This window comes from Scyliorhinus torazame, unplaced genomic scaffold, assembly GCF_047496885.1.
Source record: "Scyliorhinus torazame isolate Kashiwa2021f unplaced genomic scaffold, sScyTor2.1 scaffold_77, whole genome shotgun sequence".
Lineage (NCBI taxonomy): Eukaryota > Metazoa > Chordata > Chondrichthyes > Carcharhiniformes > Scyliorhinidae > Scyliorhinus > Scyliorhinus torazame.
In genome coordinates, this window is record NW_027307804.1 from 264,675 (window position 1) to 287,491 (window position 22,817).

The following is a 22,817-nucleotide window of genomic DNA, read 5'->3' on the forward strand; positions in this document are numbered from 1 at the left end:
GCGCTGGCGAGAGACCCGTGGATAGCGGGGCCGATCGATAGGCCAGCAAGGCAAGGTTAAAGTCCGATCCGGCAGCAGCCGCCTTGCACAGGAGCCGCTTGGCGATGTGGACACCCTTTTCAGCCTTCCCGTTCGATTGTGGATGTAGAGGGCTGGATGTCACATGAGTGAAACCATATGCTGCGGCAAAGGACGACCATTCACGGCTGGCGAAACAAGGTCCATTGTCTGACATGACAGTCCTTGGAATGCCATAGCGAGCAAATGTTTCCCTGCAGGCCCCAATGACTGCGGACGACGTCAGATCATGGAGAGGCATGACTTCCGGGTAGTTTGAGAAGTAGTCTATAATAACGATGTAATCTCTGCCGAGCGCGTGAAATAGGTCAACACCCACCTTCGCCCAGGGGGACGTCACCATCTCGTGTGGTAGAAGTGGTTCCGGAGGTTGCGCCGGCTGAAACCTCTGACAGGTTGTGCAGTTGAGCACCATGTTGGCTATGTCTTCATTAATACCCGGCCAATATACCGCCTCCCGGGCCCTTCGTCTGCATTTTTCGACGCCCAAGTGGCCTTCGTGTAGTTGATGAAGAATCATCTGGCGCACGCTGTGCGGAATAACGATCCTGTCTGATTTCATAAGGACCCCGTCTATGTTGGTAAGATCATCTCGCACATTATAAAACTGGGGGCACTGCCCTTTGAGCCACCCTTCCGTCATGTGGCGCATCACTCGCTGCAGAAGGGGGTCAGTCGCCGTCTCTGCGCGTATGTGGGCCAGACTAGGATCATCAGCTGGCAGATTTGCTGCTGTCAGAGTTACGTGTGCCTCAATTTGACGCACGAACCCCTCCGCATCTGGTGGTGTGCTCACTGCTCGGGAAAGAGTGTCCGCCACGATGAGATCCTTCCCCGGAGTGTAGATCAGTTCGAAATCGTACCTCCTGAGTTTAAGTAAGATGCGCTGGAGGCGAGGAGTCATGTCGTTCAGGTCTTTGTTAATGATGTTGACCAGGGGGCGGTGGTCAGTTTCGACCGTAAATCGTGGCAGGCCATACACATAGTCGTGGAACTTGTCCAGTCCAGTTAACAAGCCCAGGCATTCTTTTTCGATTTGCGCGTAGCGCTGTTCGGTAGGGGTCATGGCTCGTGAGGCATATGCAACCGGGGCCCATGACGACGTGCTGTCTTTTTGCAGGAGTACCGCTCCAATACCAGATTGGCTGGCGTCTGTTGAGATCTTTGTAGGGCGAGTCGTGTCAAAGAAGGCCAGCACTGGTGCCGTGACCAGTTTGTGCTTGAGCTCCTCCCATTCCTGCTGATGCGATTGGTGCCAGTTGAATTCTGTCGATTTTTTTACGAGATGGCGCATATTTGTTGTATGAGAAGCCAGGTTGGGAATGAACTTCCCAAGGAAGTTGACCATGCCCAGGAATCTTAGGACAGCCTTCTTGTCAGCCGGTCGTGGCATGGCTGTGATGGCGCTAACCTTGTCTGCATCGGGACGGACCCCTGACCTTGAGATGTGGTCCCCGAGGAATTTCAGCTCCGTCTGGCCGAAGGCACTCTTCGCACGGTTGAGACGCAGGCCATTTTGTCGTATGCGGGTGAAGACACGTCGTAGACGATGCATGTGTTCCTGCGGAGTGGTGGACCAAATGATGATATCGTCCACATATACACGTACCCCTTCGATGCCTTCCATCATCTGCTCCATAATGCGGTGGAAAACTTCAGATGCTGAAATGATGCCGAATGGCATCCGGTTGTAGCAGAATCTGCCAAAAGGGGTGTTGAATGTGCATAGTCTTCGGCTGGCCGGGTCCAGTTGGATCTGCCAAAATCCTTTGGACGCATCCAATTTGGTGAATATTTTGGCTCGCGCCATCTCGCTGGTGAGGTCCTCTCGTTTCGGGATGGGATAGTGTTCCCGCATGATGTTGTTATTCAGATCTTTAGGATCTATACATATACGGAGCTCGCCAGAGGGCTTCTTTACACAGACCATGGAGCTGACCCATGGCGTGGGCTCCGTGACCCTGGATAGGACCCCTTGGTCCTGAAGAACCTGCAGTTGTACCTTGAGGCGGTCTTTGAGTGGCGCAGGAACCCTGCGAGGTGCGTGAACGACAGGGATGGCGTCCGGTCTGAGTCGAATCTTGTACGTGTATGGCAATGTCCCCATGCCTTCAAAAACCTCCTGGTTGTGAGCAAGGAGGGAATGGAGATTTGCGTGGAACTCAGCATCCGGGAAGTCGGATATCTCATCTGGAGAGAGAGACATAATGCGCTGTACCAGGTGAAGGACCTTACACGCCTGTGCGCCCAGTAACGAGTCCTTTGATGAGCCGACAACTTCGAAGGGGAGTGTGGCCGTGTGCATCTTGTGAGTTACCTGTAGCTGGCAAGATCCTATGGACGGGATGACGTTCCCGTTATAGTCAACCATCTTGAGCCGGGATGGCGTGATGGGTGGTTTGACCTTCATGGCCTGGACTGCAGAATATGCAATCAGGTTGGCGGATGCGCCGGTGTCCAGACGGAAGGCGACGCGCGATCGGTTGACCGTCAGGGTGGCACACCACTCATCGGCTGGATTGCTGGCATTGACCTTGTTGACATCGATGACGGAAACGCGGAAGGCATCCTGGTCATCTGCATCACTTAACTGGAAGTCTTGATGCGTGGGCTGGACGGTCCTGACTCGTCTGCGAGGTTGTCGAGGATGCGCCGGATCCATGGGTTGAGCCGAACGACAGTGGGCTGCGTAGTGGCCCATCTTGCCACATCTGAGGCACTGTCGGTTTTTAGCAGGACATTGCCCTTTTAAATGTAGAGCTCCACAATTGCCGCACGTCATGACGTCACGGCGTTCGTTGCGCCACTGCGCATGCGCAGTGCGATCTTGCGGTGGGCGCGCCTGCGCAGTGCGTCCCTCGTTGTGGCCGTTATTTTTGGCGCGCACCTGCGCGGGAGACCGCGAAAAGCGCGGGAAGCGGCCGCTGTCGTCCGGGCCGTGGGTCGGGAAGTAATCGACGGCCTGAATGCGTTCGACGTCGTGGGTGGCCTGGCTTGCCGATTCGACGGCTGGGGACCCCCTCCGTGCCAACTCGGACGCCTGAAATCGGGCAAAACGGCAGGTAGCATTTTCGTGGAGGACACAGGCTTCCACAGCAGACGCTAAGGTGAGGCTTTTCATTTTAAGAAGCTGCTGGCGTAGGCCACTAGAGGCAACGCCAAAAACAATCTGGTCCCTGATCATGGACTCTGTGGTGGTGCCGTAACCGCAGGACTGCGCTAGAATCCGGAGGTGCGTCAAGAAGGGTTGAAAAAGCTCCTCCTTACCTTGCAGGCGTTGCTGAAAGAGGTATCTTTCAAAACTTTCATTTACTTCAACTTGAAAGTGCTGGTCCAGTTTGAGGATGACCGTGTCATATTTGGATTGGTTTTCGCCTTCTTCGAACACCAGTGAGTTGAAGACGTCGGTGGCGTGCTGACCTGCGTAGAAGAGGAGCATTGCAATCTTCGTTTCATCCGAGGCACTCTGTTTTTCGGTGGCACGGATGTACAGGTCAAATAGCTGCCTGTAGAGCTTCCAATTGGTACCTAGGTTCCCCGCGACTTGCAACGGCTGCGGTTTGTCGGTGCGGTCCATGTCCAGAATGGCAGGTTAGTAGGCAGGTATCGATCCACTCCTGTACCATGTGGTGTTGGGTGTTCTGACACACAGATGAGCCAACACGGTTGTATATGGTACAACGCTATTTTATTCAAACTTACTATGTACAGTTTTGTCTTTGCACTCTGCACGTGGGGGTTCCCTGCTTGTGATGTTGTAACAGCTCTTCCCTGTTTCTTTATCCCCAGACCTACTGACCACCAGGTGTCGTGCTCGTGCTTTTTATGTGGTTGGTGTTCTTGTCTGTGATTGGTTGTGGTGTTGTGTGCTCTGATTTGCCTGTTGGTGTGTCCATCATGATGTGTGTGTTTGAATATCATGACAACACCCACCAAGGACACACACACCCAGCACACACACACCCAGCACCCACCCACCCAGCACACACCTACCCAGGACGGACACACACAGGACGGACACACCCAGCACACACCTACCCAGCACACTGCTACCCAGCACACACACACACAGCACACACCCACCTAGGACTGACACACCCAGCACACACCCACCAAGCACACACACACCCATGCAGCACACACCTACCCAGCACACACCGTCCAAGAACACACCTACCCAGCACACACACACCCAGCACAAACCCACCCATCACACACCCACCCAGCACACACCTACCCAGCACACACACACCCAGCACACACACACACACACACAGCACACACACACCCAGGTCACACCTACCCAGCACACACCTACCCAGCACACACACACCCATCACACACACACCCAGCACACACCTACCCAGGGCACACCCACCCAGGACGGACACACCCAGCACACACCTTCCCAGCACACACACACCCAGCACACACCCACCCAGGACGGACACAAATAGCACACACCTACCCAGGACACACCCACACAGGACGGACACACCCAGCACTCACCTACCCAGCACACACACACCCAGGTCACACCTACCCAGCACACACACACACACACAGCTCACACCTACACAGCACACACCTACCCAGCTCTCACACACCGATCACACACACACCCAGCTCACACTTACACAGCACACACCCACCCAGCACACACACACCCAACACACACCTACCCAGCACACACACACACATAGCTCACACCTACACAGCACACACCTACCCAGCTCACACACACACACAGCTCACACCTACACAGCACACACCCACCCAGCACACACACACCCAGCACACACCTACCCAGCACACACACACCCAGCACACACACACCCAGCACACACCTACCCAGCACACACCTACCCAGCACACACACCCATCACACACTCACCCAGCACATACGTACGCAGGACACACCTACCCAGCTCACACCGACACAGCACACACCCAACCAGCACACACCTAACCAGCACCCACACACCCAGGACACACACACCCAGCACACACCCACCCAGGACACACACGCACAGCACCCACCCACCAAGGACACACCTACCCAGGACACCCACACCCAGCACCCACACACCCAGGACACACACACCCAGCACCCACCCACCCAGGACACACCTACTCAGCACCCACACACCCAATACACACACACCCAGCACCCACCCAACCAGGACACACACACCCAGGACACACACAACCAGCACCCACACACCCAGCACACACACCCAGCACCCACACACCCACAACACAGCTACCCAGCACACACCTACCCAGCACACACCTACCCAGAACACACCTACCCAGCACACACCCACCCAGCACACACCTACCCAGCACACACACACCCAGCACACACACACACACAGCACACACCTACCCAGGACACACCTACCCAGCACACACCTACACAGCACACACACACCCATCACACACACACCCAGCACACACCTACCCAGGACACACCCACCCAGGACGGACACACCCAGCACACACCTTCCCAGCACACACACACCCAGCACACACCCACCCAGGACAGACACATCCAGCACACACCTACCCAGGACACACCCACACAGGACGGACACACCCAGCACTCACCTACCCAGTACACACACACCCAGGTCACACCTACACAGCACACACACACACACACAGCTCACACCTACACAGCACACACCTACCCAGCTCTCACACACCGATCACACACACACCCAGCTCACACTTACACAGCACACACCCACCCAGCACACACACACCCAACACACACCTACCCAGCACACACACACACACACACAGCTCACACCTACACAGCACACACCTACCCAGCTCACACACACACACAGCTCACACCTACACAGCACACACCCACCCAGCACACACAACACCCAGCACACACCTACCCAGCACACACACACCCAGCACACACACACCCAGCACACACCTACCCAGCACACACCTACCCAGCACACACACCCATCACACACTCACCCAGCACATACATACGCAGGACACACCTACCCAGCTCACACCGACACAGCACACACCCAACCAGCACACACCTACCCAGCACCCACACACCCAGGACACACACACCCAGCACACACCTACCCAGGACACACACGCACAGCACCCACCCACCAAGGACACACCTACCCAGGACACCCACACCCAGCACCCACACACCCAGGACACACACACCCAGCACCCACCCACCCAGGACACACCTACTCAGCACCCACACACCCAATACACACACACCCAGCACCCACCCACCCAGGACACACATACCCAGGACACACACAACCAGCACCCACACACCCAGCACACACCTACCCAGCACCCACCCACCCAGCACACACCTACCCAGGACACACACACCCAGGACACACACACCCAGCAAACACCTACCCAGCACACACACACCCAGCACAAACCCACCCATCACACACCCACCCAGCACACACCTACCCAGCACACACACACCCAGGACACACACACCCAGCAAACACCTACCCAGCACACACCCACCAGCACCCACACACCCAGCACACACCTACCCAGCACCCACCCACCCAGCACACACCTACCCAGGACACACACACCCAGGACACACACACCCAGCACACACCTACCCAGCACCCACGCACCCAGCACACACCTACCCAGGACACACACACCCAGGACACACACACCCAGCAAACACCTACCCAGCACACACCCACCAGCACCCACACACCCAGCACACACCTACCCAGCACACACCTACCCAGCACACACCCACCCAGGACACACCTACCCAGGACGGGCACACCCAGGACACACCCACCCAGGACACACCCAACCAGCACACACACACCCAGCACACACACACCCAGCACACACACACCCAGCACACACCTACCCAGCACACACCTACCCAGCACACACCCACCCAGGACACGCCCACCCAGGACGGACATACCCAGCACACACCTACCCAGCACACACCCACCCAGGACACACCCACCCAGGACGGGTATACCCAGCACACACCTACCCAGCACCCACACACCCAGGACGGACACACCCAGCACACACCTACCCAGCACACACCTACCCAGCACACACCCACCCAGGACACACCTACCCAGGACACACACACCCAGGACACACCCACCCAGGACACACCCACCCAGGACACACCCAACCAGCACACACACACCCAGCACACACACAGCACACACACACCCATCACACACACACCCAGCACCCACCCACCCAGCACACACCCACCCAGCACACACACATCCAGCACACACTTACCCAGCACACACCCACCCAGCACACACACAGCACACACACACCCAGCACACACACACCCAACACACACACACCCAGCACACACCCACCCAGCACACACACACCCAGCACCCACCCACCCAGCACACACCTACCCAGGACACACCTACCCAGGACACACCCACCCAGCACAAACCCACCCAGCAAACACACACCCAGCACACATACACCCAGCACACACCCACCCAGCACCCACACACCCAGCACCCTCCTACCCAGCACACACCCACCCAGCACACACCCACCCAGCACACACCTACCCAGGACACACCCACCCAGGACACACCCACCCAGCACAAACCCACCCAGCACACACCTACCCAGGACACACCCACCCAGCACACACCCACCCAGGACACACCTACCCAGGACACACCTACCCAGGACACACCCACCCAGCACCCACCCACCCAGCACCCACCCACCCAGCACACACCTATCCAGGACACACCCACCCAGCACACAACCACCCAGCACACACCCACCCAGCACACACACACCCAGCACAAACCCACCCAGCACACACCTACCCAGCACACACACACCCAGCACACACACACCCGGCACACACACCCCCAGCACAAACCCACCCAGCACACACACACCCAGCACACACCTACCCAGCACACACCCACCCAGCACACACCCACCCAGGACACACCCTCCTTGGACGGACACACCCCCAGCACAAACCCACCCATCACACACACACCCAGCACACACACACCCAGCACACACACACCCAGCACACACCTACCCAGCACAAACCCACCCAGGACACACACACCCAGCATACACACACCCATCACACACACACCCAGCTCACACCTACACAGCACACGCCTACCCAGGACGGACACACACAGGACGGACACACCCAGCACACACACACCCAGCTCACACCTACACAGCACACATCCACCCTGCACACACACACCCAGCACACACCTACCCAGCACACACACACCCAGCACACACCCACCCAGCACACACCCACCCAGCACACACACACCCAGCACACACACACCCAGCATACACACACCCATCACACACACACCCAGCTCACACCTACACAGCACACGCCTACCCAGGACGGACACACACAGGACGGACACACCCAGCACACACACACCCAGCTCACACCTACACAGCACACATCCACCCTGCACACACACACCCAGCACACACCTACCCAGCACACACACACCCAGCACACACCCACCCAGCACACACACACCCAGCACACACACACCCAGCACACACACACCCAGCACACACACACCCAGCACACACCTACCCAGGACGGACACACACAGGAAGGACACACCCAGCACACACACACCCAGCACACACCCGCCCAGCACACACACACCCAGCAAACACCCACCGAGCACACACACACCCAGCACACACACACACAGCACACACCTACCCAGTACACACCCACATAGCACCCACCCACCCAGCACACACCGACCCAGCACACACACACACAGCACACACCCACCCAGCACACACACACCCAGCACACACCCACCCAGCACACACCCACCCAGCACACACACACCCAGCACACAAACACTCAGCACACAAACACTCAGCACACACCCACCCAGCACACACCTATCCAGGACACACCCACCCAGCACATACCTACCCAGCACACACACACCCAGGACACATCCACCCAGGAGGGACACACCCAGCACACACCCACCCAGCACACACACGCCCAGCACACACCCACCCAGCACACACACACCCAGCACACACCCACCCAAGAAGGACACACCCAGCACACACCCACCCAGCACACACCCACCCAGCACACACACACCCAGGACACATCCACCCAGGACACACCCACCCAGCACACACCCACCCAAGACGGACACACCCAGCACACACACACCCAGCACACACACACCCAGCACACACCCACCCAGCACCCACACACCCAGCACACACACACCCAGGACACACCTACCCAGCACACACACACCCAGGACACATCCAACCAGGACACACCCACCCAGCACACACACACCCAGCACACACACACCCAGGACACACCTACCCAGCACACACACACCCAGGACACACGTACCCAGCACACACCTACCCAGCACACACCTACCCTGCACACACACACCCAGCACACACCCACCCAGCACACACACACCCAGCAAACACCCACCCAGCACACACACACCCAGCACACACCTACCCAGCACACACCTACCCTGCACACACACACACAGCACACACACACCCATCACACACCTACCCAGCACACACCTACCCTGCACACACACACCAAGCACACACCCACCCATCACACACACACCCAGCACACACCTACCCAGCACACACCCACACAGCACACACCTACCCATCACACACCAACCCAGGACATACACACCCAGCACACACCCACCAGGACACCCCCACCCAGCACACACCTACACAGGACACACCTACACAGGACACACCCACCTAGCACCCACCCACCAAGGACAAACACACCCAGCACACACACACCCACGCAGGACACACATACCCAGCACACACCCACCCAGCACACACCCACCCAGGGTACACCCACCCAGGTTGGACACACCCAGCACACACACACCGAGCACACACCCACGCAGCACACACACGCCCAGGACACACCTACACAGGACACACCTACCCTGCACACACCCACCCAGCACACACCCACCCAGCACACACCCACCCAGCACACACCTGCCCAGCACACACACACCCAGCACACACACACCCAGGACACACCTACACAGGATACACCTACCCTGCACACACCCACCCAGCACACACCCACCCAGCACACACCCAGCCAGCACACACCTACCCAGCACAGACACACCCAGCACACACCTACCCAGCACACACCTACCCAGGACACACCTACCCAGCACACACCTACCCAGCACACACCCACACAGCACACACCTACCCATGACACACCCACCCAGGTCGGACACACCCAGCACACACACACCGAGCACACACCCACGCAGCACACACACGCCCAGGACACACCCACGCAGCACACACCCACCAGCACACACCCACCCAGCACACACCTACCCAGCACACACACACCCAGCACACACACACCCAGCACACACCTACCCAGCACACACCTACCCAGCACACACCCACACAGCACACACCTACCCAGCACACATCCACCCAGCACCCACACACCCAGCACACACCCACCCAGCACACACGCACCCAGCACACACCTACCTAGGACACACCCACCCAGCACACACCTACCCAGCACAAACCGACACACACACCCAACACACACCTACACAGCACACACCTACCCAGCACAAACCCACACACACACCCAGCACACACCTACCCAGCACACACCCACACAGCACCAACCCACCCAGCACACACCCACCCAGCACACACGCACCCAGCACACACCTACCTAGGACACACCCACCCAGCACACACCTACCCAGCACAAACCGACACACACACCCAACACACACCTACCCAGCACCCACACACCCAGCACACACACACCCAGCAAACACCTACCCAGCACACACCCACCAGCACCCACACACCCAGCACACACCTACCCAGCACACACCTACCCAGCACACACCCACCCAGGACACACCTACCCAGGACGGGCACACCCAGGACACACCCACCCAGGACACACCCAACCAGCACACACACACCCAGCACACACACACCCAGCACACACCCACCCAGCACACACCTACCGAGCACACACCTACCCAGCACACACCTACCCAGCACACACACACCCAGGACACGCCCACCCAGGACGGACATACCCAGCACACACCTACCCAGCACACACCCACCCAGGACACACCCACCCAGGACGGACACACCCAGCACACACCTACCCAGCACACACAGACCCAGCACACACCTTCCCAGCACACACACACCCAGGACGGACACACCCAGCACACACCTACCCAGCACACACCCACCCAGGACACACCCACCCAGGACGGACATACCCAGCACACACCTACCCAGGACACACCCACCCAGGACGGACACACCCAGCACACACACACCCAGGTCACACCTACCCAGCACACACCTACCCAGCACACACCTACCCAGGACACACCCACCCAGGACACACACACCCAGGATGGACACACCCAGCACACACCTACACAGCACACACCTACCCAGCACACACCTACCCAGCACATACCTACCCAGCACACAACTACCCAGGACACACACACCCAGGACACACCCACCCAGGACGGACACACCCAGCACACACACACCCAGGTCACACCTACCCAGCACACACCTACCCAGCACACACCTACACAGGACACACACACCCAGGACACACACACCCAGGACGGACACACCCAGCACACACCTACACAGCACACACACACCCAGGACACACCTACCCAGGACACACACCCCCAGCACCCACCCACCCAGCACACACCCAGCACACACCCACCCAGCACACACACATCCAGCACACACTTACCCAGCACACACACACCCAGCACACACACACCCAGCACACACCCACCCAGCACACACACACCCAGCACCCACCCACCCAGCACACACCTACCCAGGACACACCTACCCAGGACACACCCACCCAGGACACACCCACCCAGCACAAACCCACCCAGCAAACACACACCCAGCACACTCACACCCAGCACACACCCACCCAGCACACACACACCCAGCACACACCTACCCAGCACACACCCACCCAGCACACACACACCCAGCGCACACCCACTCAGCACACACCTACCCAGCACACACCCACCCAGGACACACCCACCCAGCACCCACCCACCCAGCACACACACACCCAGCACACACCCACCCAGGACACACCTACCCAGGACACACCTACCCAGGACACACCCACCCAGCACCCACCCACCCAGCACCCACCCACCCAGCACACACCTATCCAGGACACACCCACCCAGCACACAACCACCCAGCACACACCTACCCAGCACACTCCTACCCAGCACACACACACCCAGCACACACACACCCAGCACACACCCACCCAGCACACACCCACCCAGCACACACACACCCAGCACACACCCACCCAGTACCCACCCACCCAGCACACACACACACCCAGCACACACACACCCAGCACACACACACCCAGCACACACCTACCCAGCACACACCCACCCAGCACACACACACCCAGCACACACACACCCAGCACACACACACCCAGCACACACACACCCAGCACACACACACCCAGCACACACCTACCCAGCACACACCCACCCAGCGCACACACACCCAGCACACACACACCCAGCACACACACACCCAGCACACACACACCCAGCACATACCCACCCAGCACACACCCACCCAGGACACACCCTCCTTGGACTGACACACCCACAACACACCCACCCATCACACACACACCCAGCACACACACACCCAGCACACACACACCCAGCACACACACACCCAGCACACACCCACCCAGCACACACACACCCAGCACACACACACCCAGCACACACACACCCAGCACACATCTACCCAGCACACACCCACCCAGCGCACACACACCCAGCGCACACCCACCCAGCACACACACACCCAGCACACACACACCCAGCACATACCCACCCAGCACACACCCACCCAGGACACACCCTCCTTGGACTGACACACCCACAACACACCCACCCATCACACACACACCCAGCACACACACACCCTGCACACACACACCCATCACACACACACCCAGCACACACACACCCAGCACACACACACCCAGCACACACCTACCCAGCACAAACCCACCCAGGACACACATACCCAGCATACACACACCCATCACACACACACCCAGCTCACACCTACACAGCACACACCTACCCAGGACGGACACCCACAGGACGGACACACCCAGCACACACACACCCAGCACACACACACCCAGCACACACACACCCAGTACACACACACCCAGCACACACCCGCCCAGCACACACACACCCAGCACACACCTACCCAGCACAAACCCACCCAGGACACACATACCCAGCATTCACACACCCATCACACACACACCCAGCTCACACCTACACAGCACACACCTACCCAGGACGGACACACCCAGCACACACACACCCAGCACACACACACCCAGCTCACACCTACACAGCACACATCCACCCTGCACACACACACCCAGCACACACCTACCCAGCACACACACACCCAGCACACACCCACCCAGGACACACCTACCCAGCACACACCTAACCAGCACACATCCACACAGCACACACCTACACAGCACACACGTACCCATCACACAGACACCAGCTCAAACCTACACAGCACACACACACCCAGGACACACCTACCCAGCACACACCTACCCAGCACACACACCCATCACACACACACCCAGCTCACACCTACACAGCACACACCCACCTAGCACACACACACTCAGCACACACCTACCCAGCACACACACACCCATGTCACACCTACCCAGCACACACCCACCCAGCACACACACACCCAGCACACACATACCCAGCACACACCCACCCAGCACACACCTACGCAGCACACACACACCCAGCACACACCCACCCAGCACACACCCACCCAGCACACACACACCCAGCTCACACCCACCCAGCACACACACACCCAGCACACACACACCCAGCACACACACACCCAGCACACACCCACCCAGCACACACACACCCTGCACACACCCACCCAGCACACACCCACTCAGCACACACTAACCCAGGACACACCCACCCAGGACACAACCACCCAGGACGGACACACCCAGCACACACCCACCCCGGCACTCGCTCCCCCCCACCCCGGCTCTCCCCCCCCCCCCCCTCCCCGGCATTCGCCCTCTCCTCCCCGGCACTCTCCCTCTCCTCCCCCGGCACTCGCCCTCTCCTCCCCTGCACTCGCCCTCTCCTCCCCGGCACTCGCTCTCTCCTCCCCGGCACTCGCCCTCTCCTCCCCGGCACTCGCCCCCTCCTCCCCGGCACTCGCCCCCTCCTCCCCGGCACTCGCCCTCTCCTCCCCGGCACTCGCCCTCTTTCCTCCCGGCACTCGCCCTCTCCGCCCCGACACTCGCCCTCTCCTCCCCGGCACTCGCCCTCTCCGCCCCGACACTCGCCATCTCCTCCCTGGCACTCGCCCTCTCCTCCCCGGCACTCGCCCTCTCCTCCCCGGCACTCGCCCTCTTTCCTCCCGGCACTCGCCCTCTCCTCCCCGGCACTCGCCCTCTCCTCCCCGGCACTCGCCCTCTCCGCCCCGACACTCGCCATCTCCTCCCTGGCACTCGCCCTCTCCTCCCCGGCACTCGCCCTCTCCTCCCCGGCACTCGCCCTCTCCTCCCCGGCACTCGCCCTCTTTCCTCCCGGCACTCGCCCTCTCCGCCCCGGCACTCGCCCTCTCCGCCCCGGCACTCGCCCTCTCCTCCCCGGCACTCGACCTCTTTCCTCCCGGAACTCGCCCTCTCCGCCCCGGCACTCGCCCTCTCCGCCCCGACACTCGCCCTCCCCTCCCCGGCACTCGCCCTCTCCTCCCCGACACTCGCCATCTCCTCCCTGGCACTCGCCCTCTCCTCCCCGGCACTCGCCCTCTCCTCCCCGGCACTCGCCCTCTTTCCTCCCGGCACTCGCCCTCTCCTCCCCGGCACTCGCCCTCTCCTCCCCGGCACTCGCCCTCTCCGCCCCGACACTCGCCATCTCCTCCCTGGCACTCGCCCTCTCCTCCCCGGCACTCGCCCTCTCCTCCCCGGCACTCGCCCTCTCCTCCCCGGCACTCGCCCTCTTTCCTCCCGGCACTCGCCCTCTCCGCCCCGGCACTCGCCCTCTCCGCCCCGGCACTCGCCCTCTCCTCCCCGGCACTCGACCTCTTTCCTCCCGGAACTCGCCCTCTCCGCCCCGGCACTCGCCCTCTCCGCCCCGACACTCGCCCTCCCCTCCCCGGCACTCGCCCTCTCCTCCCCGGCACTCACCCTCTCCCCTCCCGGCACTCGCCCTCTCCTCCCCGGCACTCGCCCCTCCTCCCCGGCACTCGCCCTCTCCCACCCGGCACTCGCCCTCTACACCCCTGCACTCGCCCCCTCCTCCCCGGCACTCGCCCTCTCCTCCCCGGCACTCGCCCTCTCCTCCCCGGGATTTTTAGGGGGCCGGAGAATTCGGCAGCAGCCGTGGGCGGGATTCACTCCTGTCCCCGGCAATTCTCCGACTCGGCGGGGGCTCGGAGAATCCCGTCCCCTGTATTTTCATAAAGCTTTTGATGAACTCACCAACAGGAGGTTGGTCACAAACTATAGCAATGGGATAGGAGACAAGATACTGACACAGGCTCAGGACTGGTTAACAGGCAGAAAACAGAGAGCGGGAATAAAGGGCCCATTCTGACAGTGACAGCCTCTGACGAGTGGGGCCCACAAGGATCAGTACTCAGGGCCCCAGCTGTTCACAATATAGATCAATGTCACCTTTCCAAGATTGTGGAAGGCACAACGTGAGTGGGAATGTGAGTTGTGAGGAAGATGCAAAACTGTTTCAAGGGGATTTGGGCAGATTTGGTGAGTTGGCAAGAACATGGGAGATGGAATATATCGTAGAAAATGTGAGGCGACCATTTTGTGGGAGGAACAGGTGTGTGGGTTATTTCTCAAATGGTGAGAGATTAGAAAGTGTAGCTGGACAAAGGGACCTGGGAGTCCTCGTCAATAAGGCACTGAGAGCTAGCGTGCATTTACAATGAGCAATTAGGAAGCTAAAGGAATGTTAGACATTATGACCAGAGAATTTGAGTGCAGGAGTCGCAAAGTCTTGCTCCAAATTTCTGGAACTCTGGTTCGACCACACCTGGAGCAGTGTGTGTAGTTTTGGTTCCCTTACCTGAGGAAGGATTTTATTCCCAGAGCTGGAGTTTACCGAAGGTTCACCAGACTTGTTCCCGGGATGTCGGGACTGTCCCTTATGAAGAGAGATTGAGGAAACTGGACATGAATTCGTGACAGTTTTGAAGAATGAGAGAAGGTATCTATAGGTATGTCAGGAATAAGCGAATGACTAGGGTAAGAGTAGGACCAGTCAAGGACAGGGATGGGAAATTGTGTGTGGAGTCTGAAGAGATAGGCGAGATACTAAATGAATATTTTTCGTCAGTATTCATTCAGGAAAAAGATAATGTTGTGGAGGAGAATGCTGAGACCCAGCCTAATAGAATAGATGGCATTGAGGTACGTAGGGAAGAGGTGTTGGCAATTCTGGACAGGCTGAAAATAGATAAGTCCCCGGGGCCTGATGGGATTTATCCGAGGATTCTCTGGGAGGCCAGGGAAGAGATTGCTGGATCTTTGGCTTTGATTTTTATGTCATCATTGGCTACAGGAATAGTGCCAGAGGACTGGAGGATAGCAAATGTGGTCCCTTTGTTCAAAAAGGGGAGTAGAGACAACCCCGGCAACTATAGACCGGTGAGCCTCACGTCTGTAGTGGGTAAAGACTTGGAGGGGATTATAAGAGACAAGATTTATAATCATCTAGATAGGAATAATATGATCAGGGATAGTCAGCATGGCTTTGTGAAGGGTAGGTCATGCCTCACAAACCTGATTGAGTTCTTTGAGAAGGTGACTGAACAGGTAGATGAGGGTAGAGCAGTTGATGTGGTGTATATGGATTTCAGTAAAGCGTTTGATAAGATTCCCCACGGTAGGCTATTGCAGAAAATACGGAGGCTGGGGATTGAGGGTGATTTAGAGAAGTGGATCAGAAATTGGCTAGCTGAAAGAAGACAGAGGGTGGTGGTTGATGGGAAATGTTCAGAATGGAGTACAGTCACAAGTGGCGTACCACAAGGATCTGTTCTGGGGCCGTTGCTGTTTGTCATTTTTATCAATGACCTAGAGGAAGGCGCAGAAGGGTGGGTGAGTAAATTTGCAGACGATACTAAAGTCGGTGGTGTTGTCGATAGTGTGGAAGGATGTAGCAGGTTACAGAGGGATATAGATAAGCTGCAGAGCTGGGCTGAGAGGTGGCAAATGGAGTTTAATGTAGAGAAGTGTGAGGTTATTCACTTTGGAAGGAATAACAGGAATGCGGAATATTTGGCTAATGGTAAAGTTCTTGAAAGTGTGGCTGAGCAGAGGGATCTAGGTGTCCATGTACATAGATCCCTGAAAGTTGCCACCCAGGTTGATAGGGTTGTGAAGAAGGCCTATGGAGTGTTGGCCTTTATTGGTAGAGGGATTGAGTTCCGGAGTCGGGAGGTCATGTTGCAGCTGTACAGAACTCTGGTACGGCCGCATTTGGAGTATTGCGTGCAGTTCTGGTCACCGCATTATAGGAAGGACGTGGAGGCTTTGAAGCGGGTGCAGAGGAGATTTACCAGGATGTTTCCTGGTATGGAGGGAAAATCTTATGAGGAAAGGCTGATGGACTTGAGGTTGTTTTCGTTGGAGAGAAGAAGGTTAAGAGGAGACTTAATAGAGGCATACAAAATGATCAGGGGGTTGGATAGGGTGGACAGTGAGAGCCTTCTCCCGCGGATGGAAATGGCTGGCACGAGGGGACATAACTTTAAACTGAGGGGTAATAGATATAGGACAGAGGTCAGAGGTAGGTTCTTTACGCAAAGAGTAGTGAGGCCGTGGAATGCCCTACCTGCTACAGTAGTGAACTCGCCAACATTGAGGACATTTAAAAGTTTATTGGATAAACATATGGATGATAATGGCATAGTGTAGGTTAGATGGCTTTTGTTTCGGTGCAACATCGTGGGCCGAAGGGCCTGTACTGCGCTGTATTGTTCTATGTTCTATGTTCTAAGAAAGCCTTAGATTACAAGACCATATAGATGAGCTGGTCAAAGAAACCTGGAAAATAGGAGCAGGAGGAGGCCATTCGGCCCCTCGAGCTGCTCTGCCCGTCATTATGATGGTGGCTGATCACCCAACTCAATAGCCTAATCCCGCTTCCCCCCCATGTCCTTTGATCCCCTTCGGCATCAGAGCGATATCGAGCTGCTTCTTGAAAACATCCAATGTTTTGGCCTCAACTACTTCCTGTGGTAACGGATTCCACAGGCCGACCACTCTCCGGGCGAAGGTATTTCTCCTCATCTCTGTCCAAAATGGTCGATGCCGCAGGACCAGGATGTGCTGAGGGTTTTGGCCAAGGATGGTATCATGACCAGTATCGGCTTGGAGGGCTGAAGGGCCTGTTCCTGTGCTATGTTGTTCTTTGTATCCTCAGACTGTGACCCCTGGTTCACCCCCACCATCGGGAACATCCTTCCTGCATCTACCCTGTCCAGTCCTGGTTGAATTTTATCGGTTTCTATGAGGTCTCCCCTCATTCTTCTGCACTCCAGCGAAGACAATCCTAACCGACTCAATCCTCCTCATACGCCCATCCTGCTAGGCCAGGGGACAGTCTGGTTAGATGGGCAGAACAGCGGCAAATGGAATTTAACCCTGAAAAGTGCGAGGTGATGCCTATTGGGAGGACTAAGCTGGGAAGGGAACATACAATGAATGGGAAGACCTCAGGAAGTACAGAGGGATCTGGGTGTGCAGGTCTATAAGTCCCTGAAGGCAGCAGGATGGTACAAGGTGGTTTACAAGGTCTATGGGATACCTGCCGTTATTAACCCAGGCACTGAATACAAGAGCGGGGAGGTTATGCTGGGACTGTATAAAACGCTGGTTAGGTCACAGCTAGAGGATTGTGTACAGTTCTGGTCACCACACTATAGCAGTGAGTGCATTAGAGAGGGTGCAGGGGAGACTGACCAGGATGTTGCCCAGGCTGCAATGTTTCAGCTATCGAGAGAGACTGGAGCGGCTGGGAATGTTTCCTCTGGAGCAGAGAGGGCTGAGGAGGGAGCTGAGCGATTTGGACAGAATTATGAGGGACAGGGACAGGGTGGATAGGGAGGTACTTTTCCCCTTAGTTGAGGGGTAACCAGGGGGCAGCGATTTAAGGTAAGGGGCCGGAGATTTAGAGGGGATTTGAGGGAAAACCTTTTCATCCAGGTGGGAATTTGACTGAGCTCTCACTGCAATCTAAACCAGACTGAAATGGAGAGACAGGGTCGATGCGGCGGAGCTCGTTCCCCTGGTCGGCAAATTCTGAACCACGGGGCAAAAACCCCAAATAAGGAGAAGCCAATTAGGGCCGAGGGGGAGAGAGGTTTTAAAAATGATAAAACCCCAGGGTTGTGACTGTTTGGAATTCTCGATCCCAGAGGCCTGTGGAAGCTGAGTCACTGAGGATATTTCAGAAACATGGAGAGAGGGACTCGGATGAAGGGGCTGAATGTCTGCTCACTAACTTTGCTGACGACACAATGATAGGAAGGACAGTAAATTGTGAAGAGAACGTAAGGAGGGTGTAAAGGGACATCGAGAGGGTAAATGTGGGGAAAATGGATATAACTTGGGAAAGTGGGAAAGTGTCCAGTTTGGCAGGAAGAATAAAAGGGAAGCTGATTTTGGAAACGGTGCGAGATTGCAGAGCTCTGAGGTACAGAGGGATCTGGGGGTCCCAGTGCATGGATCACAAAAGAGGCCCTGGGGGTCGGGTTTGGGGAATACCATGTTGGGGGGCTTACTGAGGGGTCAGGAGGATGTGGACTGTCACGTGTGGGGACCTGGGTAGGGGTCACATTTAAATGATAGCGGAGGCTGTTTTACCTCCTCTCTCTCATTTGCTGAATTCTAGTTCGGGTTTGAAGTGGAGTTTGGTGTTTGTGGAGAAGAATATAAAATACTCAGCATGTCTGGCAGTGTCTGTGGACAGGAACAGAGCTAACCTTGTCGGCTTCTGGCCCTCGGATGACAACAGTTCCTCAATCTGCAAGGCTCTCTGTTCCTCACTCCACAGATGCTCCCAGATGTACTGAGTCTTTCCAGAAGCTTCTGCAATGACTTCAGATTCCCGGCACTTTCTTTATTTTGCTTTGATGTTGGGATTTTGTCCTCACTCATTCTCCCACCTTTGTGTCTCTTATTTCCAGTTAAAGCTGTCATACCAACTCTGCCACCCATGCCAGAGACCACTGTGCCAACCACACCAGAGAGCACTGTGCCAACCACGCCAGAGACCACTGTGCCAACCACGCCAGAGACCACTGTGCCACCCATGCCAGAGACCACTGTGCCACCCATGCCAGAGACCACTCTGCCTCAAATTGCATCTTCAATGATTGTCCCAAATCCAACATCACCAGCGCCAGGTATCAGCATCCGGAGGGGTTTTAAACTCAAACTTCACCCGGAAAACTCCCGGAGCAATCATCAAATCTCCAACTGAGAGAGTGGCTTTTATTACTCTGCAGGGAGTGAGTGAGGGAATGGGATGGAGTGAGTGAGGGAGGGGAGTGGGATGGAGTGAGTGAGTGAGGGGAGTGGGATGGAGTGAGTGAAGGAGTGGGACTGGGATGGAGTGAGTGAGTGAGGGGAGTGGGATGGAGTGAGTGAGTGAGGGGAGTGGGATGGAATGAGTGAAGGAGGGGGACTGGGCTGGAGTGAGTGAGTGAGGGGAGTGGGATGGAGTGAGTGAGGGGAGTGGGATGGAGTGAGTGAGTGAGGGAATGGGATGGAGTGAGTGAAGGAGGGGGACTGGGATGGAATGAGTGAGGGAGGGCAGTGGGATGGAGTGAGTGAGGGAGGGGAGTGGGATGGAGTGAGTGAGGGGAGTGGGGTGGAGTGAGTGAGGGGAGTGTGGTGGAGTGAGTGAGGGAATGGGATGGAGTGAGTGAGGGAATAGGATGGAGTGAGTGAGGGAGGGGAGTGGGATGGAGTGAGTGAGGGAGTGGGATGGAGTGAGTGAGTGAGTGGGATGGAGTGAGTGAGGGAGGGGAGTGGGATGGAGTGAGTGAGGGAGTGGGATGGAGTGAGGGAGGGGAGTGGGATGGAGTGAGTGAGGGAGTGGGATGGAGTGAGTGAGGGAATAGGATGGAGTGAGTGAGGGAGGGGAGTGGGATAGTGTGAGTGAGGGGGGTGGGATGGAGTGAGTGAGGGGAGTGGGATAGAGTGAGTGAGGGAGTGGGATGGAGTGAGTGAGGGAATAGGATGGAGTGAGTGAGTGAGGGGAGTGGGATGGAGTGAGTGAGGGAGTGGGATGGAGTGAGGGAGGGGAGTGGGATGGAGTGAGTGAGGGAGTGGGATGGAGTGAGTGAGGGAGGGGAGTGGGATGGAGTGAGTGAGGGAGTGGGATGGAGTGAGGGAGGGGAGTGGGATGGAGTGAGTGAGGGAGTGGGATGGAGTGAGTGAGGGAATAGGATGGAGTGAGTGAGGGAGGGGAGTGGGATAGTGTGAGTGAGGGGGGTGGGATGGAGTGAGGGAGGGGAGTGGGATAGTGTGAGTGAGGGGAGTGTGGTGGAGTGAGTGAGGGGAGTGTGGTGGAGTGAGTGAGGGAATGGGATGGAGTGAGTGAGTGAGGGGAGTGGGATGGAGTGAGTGAGGAAATGGGATGGAGTGAGTGAGGGAATGGGATGGAGTGAGTGAGGGAGGGGAGTGGGATGGAGTGAGTGAAGGAGGCGGACTGGGATGGAGTGAGTGAGTGAGGGGAGTGGGATGGAGTGAGTGAGGGGAGTGGGATGGAGTGAGTGAGTGAGGGAATGGGATGGAGTGAGTGAGGGGAGTGGGAAGGAGTGAGTGAGTGAGGGGAGTGGGATGGAGTGAGTGAGTGAGGGGAGTGGGATGGAGTGAGTGAGGGGAGTGGGATGGAGTGAGTGAGGGAATGGGATGGAGTGAGTGAGGGAGGGGAGTGGGATGGAGTGAGTGAGGGAATGGGATGGAGTGAGTGAGGGAGGGGAGTGGGATGGAGTGAGTGAGTGAGGGGAGTGGGATGGAGTGAGTGAGGGAATGGGATGGAGTGAGTGAGGGAGGGGAGTGGGATTGAGTGAGTGAGGGGAGTGTGGTGGAGTGAGTGAGGGGAGTGTGGTGGAGTGAGTGAGGGGAGTGGGATGGAGTGAGTGAGTGAGGGGAGTGGGATGGAGTGAGTGAGGGAGGGGGAGTGGGATGGAGTGAGTGAGTGAGGGGAGTGGGATGGAGTGAGTGAGGGGAGTGGGATGGAGTGAGTGAGGGGAGTGGGATGGAGTGAGTGAGGGGAGTGGGATGGAGTGAGTGAGGGAATGGGATGGAGTGAGTGAGGGAGGGGAGTGGGATGGAGTGAGTGAGGGAGTGGGATGGAGTGAGTGAGGGGAGTGGGATGGAGTGAGTGAGTGAGGGGAGTGGGATAGTGTGAGTGAGGGGGGTGGGATGGAGTGAG

The 22,817-nt window shown here is 57.5% G+C and overlaps 1 protein-coding gene across 1 annotated transcript in view; it reads left to right on the plus strand.

The window, feature by feature from the left end:
- LOC140405565 (pancreatic secretory granule membrane major glycoprotein GP2-like) overlaps window positions 1-22,817 on the plus strand; it is a 103,536-nt gene that overhangs the window by 67,313 nt on the left and 13,406 nt on the right. Inside the window, exon 5 of the mRNA XM_072494124.1 lies at window positions 20,560-20,778. Coding sequence (XP_072350225.1) covers window positions 20,560-20,778 — 219 coding nt within the window. The remainder of the gene's footprint in view (window positions 1-20,559; window positions 20,779-22,817) is intronic.